Genomic DNA, 13,142 nt, shown 5'->3' with positions numbered 1-13,142 from the left:
CAAATGGATTTTCCCTCAACAACTGCCTTGCCTTTGCAGCAAGCGTGATAAGCAGGCGAAGCGTGCCATCAACTGCCTTTGAAAAGAAGAAGGGTTAGGGTCAGAAGTTACCAAATACCCACCTATAAATGGCCTTAAATTAACCTATGGGGGAGGGGGGGTAATGCCTTACATCTAATAAACTAGCTTTGAATCTACTGCAGAGGGGGCAACAAAGCATTTGAATGACAAACATCCTACTTTCTAATAAACAATTAGCTTTTAATAAATTCCTGCCCTCGTGCCATTATTGTTCTTCCCTTTGTTCGCCCCCACCCCATCCCTCGAGTCAGCGAAAGACTCACACTGCCCCCTAGCGGCTTTCTAGTGGCCCTGCACCGTCAATAATGCAGAAAGGCTCTTCACAGCTGACCGACGCCGGACTTTATTTTTATGCTAGCAGGACTGCTGGGCAGCAGTCATCACTTTGACACGTCTGAGACTGAAACTGATGCTTGAGGAGAACATTTTAGCAGACAAGCCGTCTGGAAATTGATGCAAACAAAAAGTCACAATTATGCTCTGTCGCTCGCCGCTTCAATTCTAATCAATTAAGGCCTCGACCTTCTCTTTTTTCACTTTTCTTTTTTGTCTCTCTGCTCTGAGATTTCTCATGCAGTTCGCACGGGCTGTACGGCTCCCCTGCTGTTAACCAGTCAAAAGCCATTCGTTTCTGGCTTTGTAATTAAAGGCCTACGCTCATTCGACACGCGCACCGCCAGCCCCCGCAAGCGTGGAAGGGAAATTCATCCATCCATCCATCTTTCGCTTATCCGGGATCGAGTCGCGGGGGCAGCAGCTTTAGGAGGGACTCCCAGACTTTCCTCTCCCCAGCCACTTCATCCAGCTCATCCCGGGAGATCCCAAGACGTTCCTAGGCCAGCTGAGAGACATAGTCTCTCCAGCGCGTCCTGGGTCGTCCACGGGGTCTCCTACCGGTGGGACATACCCGGAACACCTCCCCGGGGAGGCGTCCAGGAGGCATCCTGATGAGATGCCCGAGCGACCTCATCTGGCTCCTCTCAACGTGGAGGAGCAGCGGCTCTACTCCAAGTCTCTCCCGGATGACCGAGCTTCTCACCCTATTTCTAAGGGAGAGCCCGGACATCCTGCGTAGGAAACTCATTTCGGCCGCTTGTATCCTGGATCTCGTTCTTTCGGTCACGACCCATAGCTCTTGACCATAGGTGAGGGTAGGAGCTTTGCCTTTTGGCTCAGCTCTCTCTTCACCACGACAGACCGGTACATAGTCCGCATTACTGCAGACGCTGCACCGATCCGCCTGTCGATCTCGCGCTCCATCCTGCCCTCACTCGTGAACAAGACCCCAAGATACTTCAACTCCTCCACTTGGGGCAGGATCTCATCCCCGATCGGGACAGGGCATTCCAACCTTTTCCGACCAAGGACCATGGACTCGGATTTGGAGGTGCTGGCCCTCATCCCGACCGCTTCACACTCGGCTGCGAACCGCTCCAGTGAGAGCTGGAGATCACGACTTGAAGAAGCCAACAGCACCACGTCATCTGCAAAAAGCAGAGACGCAATGCTGAGGTCCCCAAACCGGACACCCTCAACGCCTCGGCTGCGCCTAGAAATTCTGTCCATAAAAAATATGAACAGAATCAGGGACAAAGGGTAGCCTTGGCGGAGTCCAACCCTCACTGGGAACGACTGCGACTTACTGCCGGAAATGCAGACCAAACTCTGACATCCGTGATAGAGGGACCGAACCGTCCTTATCAGTTGGCTCGGCACCCCGCACTCCCGAAGCACCCTCCACAGAACTTCCCGAGGGACATGGTCGAACACCTTCTACAAGTCCACAAAACACATGTGGACTGGTTGAGCGAACTCCCATGCCCCCTCGAGGATCCTGCCGAGGGTGTAGAGCTGGTCCACTGTTCCACGGCCAGGACAAAAGCCACACTGCTCCTCCTGAATCTGAGGTTCGACCTCCCGATGGACCCTCCTCTCCAGCACCCCTGAATAGACCTTACCAGGGAGGCTGAGGAGTGTGATTCCTCTGTAGTTGGAAAACACCCTTCGGTCCCCCTTCTTAAAGAGGGGAACCACCACCCCGGACTGCCTATCCAGAGGTACCGTCTCTAATGTCCACGCGATGTTGCAGAGGCGTGTCAGCCAGGACAGCCCCACAACATCCAGAGCCTTTAAAAAACTCCGGGTCGATCTCATCCACTCCTGGGGCCTTGCCCCCGAGGAGTTTTTTAACTACCTCAATGACTTCAACCCCAGAGATTGGAGAGTCCACCTCAGAGTCTCCAGGCCCTGTTTCCACAATGGAAGGCGTGTCGGTGGACTTGAGGAGGTTTTTGAAGTATTCTCCCCACCAACTCATGACGTCCTGAGTCGAGATCAGTAGCACGCCATCGCCACTGTAAACAGTGTTGACAGTGCACTGCTTCCCCCTCCTGAGACGCCGGATGGTGGACCAGAATCTCCTCGAAGCCGTCCGGAAGTCATTCTCCATGGCCTCGCCAAACTTTTTGCCTCAGCAACCGCCGAAGCCGCATTCCGCTTGGCCATCCGGTACCTGTCAGCTGCCTCCACAGTCCCACAGGCCAAAACGGCCCGATAGGACTCCTTCTTCAGCTTGACGGCATCCCTTACCGCCGGCGTCCACCAGTGGGTTCGGGGATTGCCGCCACGACAGGCACCGACCACCTTACGCTCCGGTCGGCCGCCTCAACAATGGAGGTGCGGAACATGGTCCACTCGGACTCAATGTCCCCCGCCCCCTCCGGGACGTAGGAAAAGCTCTGCCGGAGGTGGGAGTTGAAGCTCTTCCTGACAGGGGATTCTGCGAGACGTTCCCAGAAGACCCTCACAGAGTTTTTGGGTCTGCCAGGTCGGACCGGCATCTTCCCCCACCATCAGAGACAACCCACCACGGTGGTGATCACTTGACAACTTCACCCCTCTCTTCACCCAAGTGTCATGCGGCCGCAAATCCGATGACACGACTACAAAGTCGATCATCGAACTGCGGCCTAGGGTGTCCTGGTGCCAAGTGCACACATGGACACCCTTATGTTTGAACATGGTGTTCATTATTGACAATCCGTGTCGAGCACAGAAGTCCAATAATAGAACACCACTCGGGTTTAGATCGGGGGTGCCGTTCCTCTCAATCACGCCCTTCCAGGTCTCACTGTCATTGCCCACGTGAGCATTGAAGTCACCCAGTAGAACAATAGAGTCCCCGGAAGGAGCGCTCTCCAGCACTTGTTCTAAGGACCCCAAAAAAGGTGGGTACTCTGAGTTGCTGTTCGGTGCATCGGCACAAACAACAGTCAGGACCCCGTCCCCCCACCCGAAGGCGGAGGGAGGCTACCCTCTCGTTCACTGGAGTGAACCCCAATGTGCAGGCGCCCAGCCAGGGGGCAATAAGCAATGCCCACACCTGCTCGACGCCTCTCACCGTGGGCAACTCCAGAGTGGAAGAGAGTCCAGGACCTCTCGAGAGGGCTTTTAACCAGAGCCGAAACTATGTGTGGAGGCAAGTCCGACTATGTCTAGTTGGAACTTTTCTGCCTCACACACCAGCTCGGGCTCCTTTCCAGCCGGAGAGGTGACCTTCCATGTCCCAAGAGCCAACTTCTGCAGCCGGGGATCGGACCGCCAAGGTCCCTGCCTTTGGCCGCCGCCCAGCTCGCTTTGACCCGACCCCTTTGGCCCCTCCCACAGGTGGTGAGCCCATGGGAAAGGGAAATTCATTCATCCAGAAATTAATTGGCACATGTACTTTCTGTTTATTTTGTTTCCAATTTTGTAACGCAAATCTGAGCGCACTGGCACTCCATTTTTGGTGCACTCTGAATTTCAAAATCGAACGCACTGAATGTCCAAACGGTCACATGCAATGAACGTGAGCGGAACACGCTCTTCCTCTCTACAAAAGTAGTGCACGGGCCGAACGCGATGTCCGAGTGAGAAGACGGGGCGAAATAGCACTCCTCAAGCCTTACATTGAAATCCAATCAGAGAAAAATGCACAGTCTCTCTAAATCTCTTGTACGTTGACATTGCCGCCAATTTATTACAATTGCGATGAGTTAGAGGAGATTTTGTGCACATTGCAAGTTTTGTTTTCAGATAGAAATCAAGTGCAGTGTTTTTTTTATTTGTGTTTCTGAATCAAAAATAGAATGAACAGAAGGGACATAGATCCACAGGTCTCAATTGGAAAACGACTCATCTGTATTTGTTTAGGATTTCCAGAAGTTGTCCATGACAGCATTTCACGTACTGTGCAGCAGAGGGCAACCGAGTTGTCTCTCAGCTGTGGTCAGCCGGCTCCTTGAGCCGCTCCACAGAATTGTAGTGCTCTCCCAGCTCGTATGCGTGACGCATGTATCTGCAAAGTCACACACACACAAACAAACAAACAGATGAGCTACCAAAACTTAACAAAAAATATCATTTTCATTGGAAGAACTCACATCAAGGTGATGGCGTCGCCGGTGTGCTCCTCCCCGATGGTGATGGGCGATGAATCAGCCTGGATGACTTCGATGGGACATTGCAGGACTTTGCTCAGTGCTTGGAGCTCCTCGCAGACAAAGAGGGAATATTAATTGACCAACGGTCTTTTGGCACAAGTGAAAGACCATTTACTGTTTATCATATAAAATACATGCAAATACATATTTAAAAAAACTTCAAAAAAATCACTCAAAGCATGTATAAATCACACTAAAATATACTTATATTATATTTATAGAAAAAAAATTGTACCTACAGTATTAAGAATTGACAAAATTGAGTACAGCAAATATGAATCCTAGTGAGCCTTTTGCCTCCCTGTTTGACAATAATTTAAAAACTGACAAATTTAATTTGACATTACAAAAAAGTTCAAGACTCACTTCCAGTTGTCCACCCCATGCCACTGTGTGCTCCACATCATGACAGTATTTCTCAAAGTCCTCTGGAAGACAATTGGCACATTCTCATTCCTTACCAAAGTAACTGACGACTTGTGTCATATGTTGCACTTTTTGATACCTGCTGTGTACATGTCGCCCGTGTCAGGGTTGCTGAGAAAAGGCAGAAAGTCGTCGGCGTGGCTCCGCATGTGTGCCGCCGTCTGACACCGCAGATCCTTCACGCTCAACTTGAACATGGACAGAATGCAACAATCTAAAAAAAATACCTCAACTGCGGCTGGGCGAGGCCAGAACATCATCACTGCCATATTGTGTTTAATACTAAGCATGGTATACATTACAAACAGAGTGGCACAGTGTAAAGTTATACCTTATGTCGCCGCACCAGCTGGTCTTGTATGGCGCGATACATGCAGTGGCCATCAGAGGAGATCTCCTTGATCTGAAGACCTCGCACGGCCAGCTTTTCCGCTAGCTTGACACCCTCCATGTGGCGCTCGCCCTGCAGGTTTTGCACCTCGGCCTCGGCAATCCTACTCTCACGCTCGCGCTCCTGGGCAGCCTTCTTGTCCTGGAAGCACAGCTCAGTAAGAGACGCTGGAGTGCTAGTTGTCGTATACGCCTCCATTTGGAGCTCACCCTTCTCTTCTGGGCTTTGGTGATGCGAGGCTGCACCTCAACCGTCAACGTCGCCACTCCATTCACTGCCTCTTGGACCTGGTTAGAACATTCGCAGTGTATAAAAAATGACTTACATGACTTGTATGTATCTTGTACCTTTGCGCTAGATGTAGACATGAGTTGCTGCAGCTCCTCGTTGTGCTTCTGATCCAACTCGGCCTCCATCGTGCCGATCTCCTCCGTCATCTGCTTACGCCTCTTCTTATCATTTTTGGGAATACCATTTTTCATGCTCTGGATTTTGGCTGCCAAAAAATACAAAAGGTTGAGTCAATTGCCTGAAAAGTGGGCATTGAAAATACACAGGTCATTACAGCGCAACATCCTGCATTTATATAAGTAATAATGCGGCTTTCTGGACACTCAAGAAGGTATTAATTTTAATATTATGCACAATTTTAAAATCATGTAATGACATGCTTAAAAAAAATTATGGTGCAGTATCGTCATATGGGCACTATAAAAATAGTCAGTGTGAAATGAACACGTTAGGCTTAAAACATTAACATACAAGAATGCAATTATTTACCTTGCAGGTCCTTCTTCTCCCTGCGTTGCCGCTTCAATAGCCTCTCCTCCGGCGTTTCGACATCTTCCTCGTCCATGATAAAATATTCCGGGTTTTTTGTGTGCTATGGGGAATTGTTCATAATATTATATGTTATATGTTTCGAAGGTTGAAATCAGACAGACCACAATACAGTTAAAATGTTTAATGAGACGGTAAACAGGATGTGTTGTGTCGGGGAAGGCTTACTTCCGGAGTTTTTTCTTTGTTTGTCGCAACCGTCATGACAAATGGTCAGAGCGCCCTTCTGGCTGGATGCGGTAGCACAGGCGACAACTAGGATTTCCATTCTTGTAAGTGACAAATCTGACATTTTTAGATGACATTTTCCTCCGAATAATAGGGGGGTTAACTTACTTAACCTAAAAATCCTCAAGAAATAAGTTCTCGTGACCCCAACCATTTTTGACTGCACTTTCCACATTAAATTCCAAGTTCGACCATCATTCTTCAGAATTTTTTAAGTAAAACAAATGATTTTCATTCTTTAAAAAGAAAACACTTTTTCCAAATATAGTATTATATATAGAACAACTATATCATGTTTTTCTTATCTTTGATTTATTGACAGAAGTTACATTTACTGTCAAAAAGTACAATAAAGTTGGTGGTGAAAAAAACTGTAACCCATTTAAAAATACGACATTGTCAGCCACATAGCATAACTGCTTGAGTCATATTTCAATGTTGGGGGGGGGATTAAGAACGCACATTATTTTTTGTAATAGATGTCGTAAAACGTCGACCAGATGTATGAAGCAAAAAGAAAATGACCCAAGAAAAAATAGCAGTGTGTGCTGTAAAAAAAAAAAAAACCATTAATTTTTTCCGCCCTTCAAAATAGTCGTGTAAAATGTAGATCAAGTATACTTTTGGGCCTGCTTGACCTTGAGGCGTTCAAGTCCAAAGTAATCGAGGCGAACGCTCTTATCGGTTGCCTGGCGTCCCCACGGCGCCCCCCATAGGCAGAAAATAGAAGCGCGCTATCGACATGGAAAAGAATGACGAGCGCAATGTCTGATCCTCCGCTGGCGGACTAGGGCGGACGGCGGCGAGAGAGGCGCTCGGTCCCCGGTGGACGACCACCGGCACCGGGGGGAGGAGGGGGTGGACGAGGCGGGCGGGGGCGTCGCTTCCCCTCCGTCGGGATCGGCACCATGGCCGACAACGCAGGGATTCAGCAGGGCTCGCCGGCCATCGGCGCCGCGGGCTCGACTCCCGCCGCTCCGGGCCCGGGGGGCGCCGAGGGCTCCGGGGCCGCCGGAGGCTCCGCGCGGATCAGCGTCAAGAAGACGCAGCTCGGCACTTCGCCTCGCCACAAGAAGCTTGAGAAGCTCGGAATCTATTCGTCCTGCAGGGTGGGCTCCGTATTTTTGTCATCCTCTCCCTCCAAGGAGTCCTGTTGGCTTTTCTTGCATTTTCTTCCTTTCCACATGTACCACGCTAGCTGCAAATCGATACAAGCCATTAGCACCATGCAGGTTTAATAGAAAAACAAAGCAAGATTTGTGATGATTTCGACCAGAGTTCCCAAAGCGGGCCTTCCATCTGCAGGCTTGTTTTTACACGGGGGGCGGGCCGCGAGTTTAAACATTGGTAAAAAAGGGCTTGGGGAGGCTTCATATCAAAGCGCATTCTAGGCGCTCCGCTATCGTTTGCACATTAAGTGGCGTTTAGGAGTGGCGACTTGCGATTATGGGAGTTTTTTACAGACGCGGCCTTTGTTTTGACAGGCTGACAGCTGCAGGATGGCGGTGTGTGTGTGTGGGGGGGGGGGGGGGGGGGGGTTGTTGTTGTTTCCACGAGCATGCGCACTAGCACCTTACGCCAGACACTTGACAGGACGGACACGTTTGAAAGGAGCGCGACAAAAGCCGCATCAGACTGAGCCGTTGCTTTCGTATTATTAGACAAACGGAAAGGGCAATTAATAACTTACAAAAGAGCTTTTAGGTAAGCTTACGATGACTTTGAAATATGCAACATTTGCTCAAGTGAAAAAAAACAGCCCCTGTTGTTTCAAGAAAAAAAAAACCCATGAACAATATGTATTTATTCAACAAAGATTCTATCCAATCTAATGGATTATGGCAGTACTGGTGGAGATTTTGGGGATTTTTTATTTACACATTCTCTGCCCCGTCTTGCGTCAGGAATAAAATGAATGTTTATTCGCGTTTTCCAAAACAATTGTTTTGGAAAGCTAAAATCCAAGTTTGTGCCATTTGTGTGCATACAGGCAGAGGGTGCGTGCAAGTGCAACGGCTGGAAGAGTCAGAACCCGCCAGTCACGCCGCCGCGCTACGAGCAGCATCCCGCCGCCGGCAACCTGCACCAGCCCTGCCGCAGCTGTTCGCACGCTTTGGGTGCGTGCCTTTGTCAAGTGTCCCAACACGTCCTCGCCCGTCATGTGACCCTTTGTTTTTTTTCTTTCCCCCCAGGGGATCACGTGAGCCACCTAGAGCATGTCCCTGAGGACGAGATTAATCGTCTGCTGGGTTTGGTGCTGGACGTGGAGTACTTGTACACATGCGTGCACAAGGAAGAGGACGCTGACACCAAGCAGGTCTACTTCTCCCTCTTCAAAGTAAGCTCCCGCAACACGATGGCACTCAAGCGCCTCGGAATTTACTTTAATTTTCCGAGGGAAGGTTTTTGCATTTGAGCAAAAGGCGTCTTGCCATCGTGCGTGTTTCTCTGTCAGCTCCTGAGGAAATGCATCCTCCAAATGGGCAAGCCCATGCTGGAAGCGCAGGAGACTCCGCCTTTCGAGAGACCCAGCATCGAGCAGGTAGCCGAACCCGCGCCGGCGAACGGCCTGCTTCTATTTCTAACGTCTGCTGTGCTCGGGCTGCAGGGCGTCAACAATTTTGTCCAGTACAAATTCAGCCACCTGCCGTCCAAAGAGCATCAGACCATCATGGAGCTGGCCAAGATGTTCCTCAAGCAGATCAACTGCTGGCAGCTGGAGACGCCGTCACAGAGGCGCCAGAGACTCTCCAACGACGACGCAGCCGGATACAAGGCCAATTACACCAGGTGGCCACGCTCACTCGCGTCTACGGACCGAGTCATGTTGCTCGCCGCACCGTTCAGGCTTTCCACGTAGATGAGCACATTTCGCATCCTGGAGCAAAAGGGGACAAAAATACGTCTGAGTGGCATCAGATATTGCCGTAGCTGAGGGTAGAAGCTACAAAAGAAAATGGAACAGTGATGTGACAACGACAACACTGCCACTTACAAACGGCAAGCGACATACTCGCTGGTGATCCACCTGCGAGTCGCTGGCCGAGTCGCTCGCTCACTCACAAACACTCGGCTGGTTTGTTTGTCGCAGGTGGCTATGCTACAGCAACGTGCCTCGCTTCTGCGACAGCCTGCCACGCCACGAGACCACACAGATCTTTGGCCGCACGCTGCTGCGCTCCGTCTTCACGTTATGCGCAAGCAGCTGCTGGAGCAGGCCAGGCAGGAGAAGGACAAGCTGCCACCTGAGAAGAGGACGCTCATCCTCACGCACTTTCCCAAGTCAGAGCGGCATAAGTCAAAGCGTCGGCCGGGCCTTTTGTTGGTTGGCTAGCGGCAGCTGGCTGCGTTTTCAGGTTCCTGTCCATGCTGGAGGAGGAAGTCTACAGCCACAGCTCCCCAATCTGGAACCAAGACTTCTCGTCAGGCGCCCCCGGGTCTCAAATTGCCGTCCATACCAGTAAGCCGCACAGAATACGGCTCTCCATGTGCTAGAAACAACAAAAAGACATTTTTTAAAGCAGTGTCAAAACTTTTTGTTATCTTAGCCACAAATTGGCTCACAGTCACTAATCCACCTGTACCCTCTCTTTAGTCGTCAGTGCTCCCCCGGTGGCCAGGTCCTTGTACTACAGCATCAGCCCCACGTCGTGCGTGGACCTTTCGAGCGGCGCCATTAGTCCTGCCAGGAAAACACAGACAGTTCTAGAGCCAAGTCCCGGTACAATAACATCATGAGTCCTCCTTGCCCGCCGTGCTTTCACTTTGCACGTTCTTTCATAGCAGCTGGTGAGAAGCGCAAGCTCTCGGAACCCCTCCCTCAAGAGGAGAACAAGAGGCCCAGAGTGGTGGGAGACATCCCCATGGAGCTCATCAACGAGGTGATGGCCACCATCGTGGACCCCACCGTCCCAGAGGTCAGCACCAGGGCGCCGGTACCAAATGGAAATATAAAGGGTTTGGTTTTCCCGGCAGCACTGGTCCTTTTGTTTGCTTCCCTCCACACTCAGCAGACGGGCCTGCTGTCAGCCCACTCAGCACGCGACGAAGCGGCCCGCTTGGAGGAGCGGCGAGGAGTGATCGAGTTCCACGTCATCGGCAACTCGCTGCACCAGAAGCCCAACAAGAGGATTCTCATGTGGCTGGTGGGCCTGCAGAACGTCTTCTCGCACCAGCTGCCACGCATGCCCAAGGAGTACATCACGCGCCTCGTCTTTGACCCGTGAGTGGCTGCCCGGCCCGAAGCGGCCTTCCCACCCCCAAGCATCATCAGTCGCTGCTTTTGCTTTCTTTGGACAGGAAGCACAAGACGCTGTCGCTGATCAAGGACGGCCGCGTGATCGGCGGAATCTGCTTTCGGATGTTTCCATCCCAAGGCTTCACCGAAATTGTTTTCTGCGCCGTCAGCTCCAACGAGCAGGTCAAGGTACGACGGATTCTGAGCGCACGCGTCCAGCAAATGGCCTCCGCGAATACAAGTGCGTGGTGGTTGTTTCGTCAGGGGTACGGCACCCACCTGATGAATCACCTGAAGGAGTATCACATCAAGCACCGCATCCTCAACTTCCTCACCTACGCCGACGAGTACGCCATCGGATACTTCAAGAAGCAGGTTGTCCGGCGACCGGTGCCGGCCGTGCCTCTTAACCAGGCTCGCTGACGCGTTGCCCTGCTCGCCCTGCCCCTCCCTCCCAGGGCTTCTCCAAGGACATAAAGGTGCCTAAGGCCAAGTACGTGGGCTACATCAAGGACTACGAGGGAGCTACGCTCATGGGCTGCGAGCTCAACCCCAGCATTCCCTACACTGAGTTCTCCGTCATCATCAAGAAGCAAAAAGAGGCTAGTGTGTGCCCGCGATTCTCAAAGCCAGGCTACGGCTTTCAAATTAAGCTTCAAAATCAGCTCTGAAGTTCGGCTTTGGCTTTCAAAGTCGTGTGTGCAAATGTGACTTGGTGTTCCTCGTTTCCCGCCGTTCCAGATCATCAGGAAGCTGATCGAGAGGAAGCAGGTCCAGATCCGCAAGGTCTACCCGGGCCTTTCCTGCTTCAAGGACGGCGTCAGGCAGATTCCCATCGAAAGCATCCCCGGCATCCGTGCGTCCGCATCCGTGTCTTGACGCTCGCCGTCCCTCTTTTGACCTCACATGTATCTCTGTTGCGCAGGTGAAACTGGTTGGAAGCCGCCGGCCAGAGGGTGAGTGACGCGAGCCCCACACGCGCTGTGAGCGCCACGCTAGCTGGGTTAACAATTTCCGCCTCCGCCGTAGGAAGGACGTGAAGGACGCCGAGCAGCTGTACGGCGCGCTCAAGAACATCCTGCAGCACGTCAAGGTGACTCACTCGCACACACGCCGTACATGTAGCGCATGCTCAGCTCTCACAGTCGCAGTCTACGCCGCCTTGCAGAGTCACCAGAATGCTTGGCCCTTCATGGAGCCAGTCAAGAAGACGGAGGCGCCGGGCTACTACCAAGTCATCCGCTTCCCTATGGGTGAGTCCGAGATACATCTGCGCTAGCGACACAAATGAAGAGCAAGACGTTTCAAAAATGGTTTGGTAAACCCGTCGCAGACCTGAAGACCATGAGCGAGCGGCTTAAGAGTCGCTACTACACCACGCGCAAGCTCTTCATGGCCGACATGCAGCGCGTCTTCACTAACTGCCGCGAGTACAACCCGCCCGAGAGCGAGTACTACAAGTGCGCCAACCTCCTAGAGAAGTTCTTCTACACCAAGATCAAGGAGGCTGGCCTCATCGACAAGTAGGCAGTCCTGCCAAAACACGTCGGCGAGCGGGCAGGCGGTTAGGCTCTTCCCCTTTCATGGAGGGCCGCCGTGCGACTATCACAAACTGCACTTTTTCTTCCATTAGCTCGAGCGTTATGCTTTCTCGACAGTTTGACTGCTGTTTAAGCAATTCAAGTAAGTCTTAATTTATTTTGTTTTTGTGCTGCAGCTAGAGATTGACAACTTTATACTTTGTGCAATACTGTGTTGTTTCTCTGTTTTGTATTAAGGAAGGCAAAAAGCATTTTTCTAAGAGGCGCTCTTTGTACAGTTTGGTTTTAATGACGGCAGTATTAGTTGCTTTTTTTTTGACGGAATTAAATGAAAAGGCTTCTTGAAAAGATTGCGTCGTGTTTATTGAGTACCTTTCACACGATCTCTTTACAATTTGAAACGACTACCAAAATAGTGAAAATTGAAATTTGGGATAATTACAAAAGCAGTCCTTTTTTTTTTGCCACATCTTTTTTCATGCTTATTGTGTGTGTGTGTGTGTGTGTGTGTGTTTGGGGGGGGGAACTAACAGATCGCTGTTTTTTTCCCAGCTAAATGCAAAATGATCAAATCGTTTTTTTTCCTCACAAAATCTTCACATAAAAAAAATTCATAGATGATTTTAGTGATCTTAGTGGTTGAAAAAACTATCACTACTCCTTCAAAACCAAGAAAAGCCAAAATGAAAACACACCTTACCACCCTAACTCCCTCATTATAGGTAGGAGGTGGCTGCAAAGGAGGAGGAGACCTGACTGGCACTGGCCCTATCTGGCTTCACATATAGAACAGAAATAATTCATAGGCCAGACGACAAATAATAATGATATTAATACAATCAATATAGGGAATTAACTAGGCTCCAACATCCCAGCCCCTAATTGTTGGCTTAAGCAAGACAATTACACAAATACGA

At 50.7% G+C, this 13,142-nt stretch overlaps 2 protein-coding genes across 4 annotated transcripts; one reads left to right on the top strand and one right to left on the bottom strand.

Moving 5' to 3' along the window:
* Positions 1-4,068: 4,068 nt before the first annotated feature.
* otud6b (OTU deubiquitinase 6B) lies at positions 4,069-6,410 on the bottom strand. 3 transcript variants are annotated; one of them, XM_088365537.1, is made up of 8 exons: positions 6,160-6,410; positions 5,727-5,875; positions 5,589-5,666; positions 5,320-5,520; positions 5,068-5,176; positions 4,929-4,990; positions 4,503-4,612; positions 4,069-4,417 (listed from the first exon to the last, which is right to left on the bottom strand). In XM_088365537.1, the coding sequence occupies exons 1-8, from the start codon at positions 6,233-6,235 to the stop codon at positions 4,339-4,341; spliced, it is 864 nt and encodes a 287-aa protein (XP_088221663.1). In that variant the 5' UTR covers positions 6,236-6,410; the 3' UTR covers positions 4,069-4,338. The 3 variants fall into 3 exon arrangements, with proteins under 3 accessions (XP_088221663.1, XP_088221664.1, XP_088221662.1); XM_088365538.1 differs by having other exon boundaries at positions 4,503-4,609; XM_088365536.1 differs by having other exon boundaries at positions 4,503-4,609; positions 5,589-5,875.
* Positions 6,411-7,168: 758 nt separating this feature from the next.
* kat2b (K(lysine) acetyltransferase 2B) lies at positions 7,169-12,573 on the top strand. Its single transcript, XM_088365535.1, is given in 19 exon segments — positions 7,169-7,556; positions 8,438-8,564; positions 8,640-8,785; positions 8,903-8,989; positions 9,056-9,237; positions 9,539-9,636; positions 9,639-9,729; positions 9,804-9,907; positions 10,043-10,168; positions 10,234-10,364; positions 10,458-10,669; positions 10,747-10,873; positions 10,949-11,059; positions 11,143-11,286; positions 11,426-11,540; positions 11,610-11,640; positions 11,714-11,777; positions 11,853-11,937; positions 12,018-12,573. Coding segments are annotated over 19 exon segments (2,376 nt in total). The 5' UTR covers positions 7,169-7,355; the 3' UTR covers positions 12,212-12,573.
* Positions 12,574-13,142: the final 569 nt, after the last annotated feature.

This window comes from Syngnathus floridae, chromosome 21 (assembly GCF_059516105.1).
Source record: "Syngnathus floridae isolate MCC-2025c chromosome 21, RoL_Sflo_1.0, whole genome shotgun sequence".
Taxonomy (NCBI): Eukaryota; Metazoa; Chordata; class Actinopteri; order Syngnathiformes; family Syngnathidae; genus Syngnathus; species Syngnathus floridae.
Note: the sequence above shows the minus strand (reverse complement) of the source record. Positions and strands in the feature narration are given on the sequence as shown.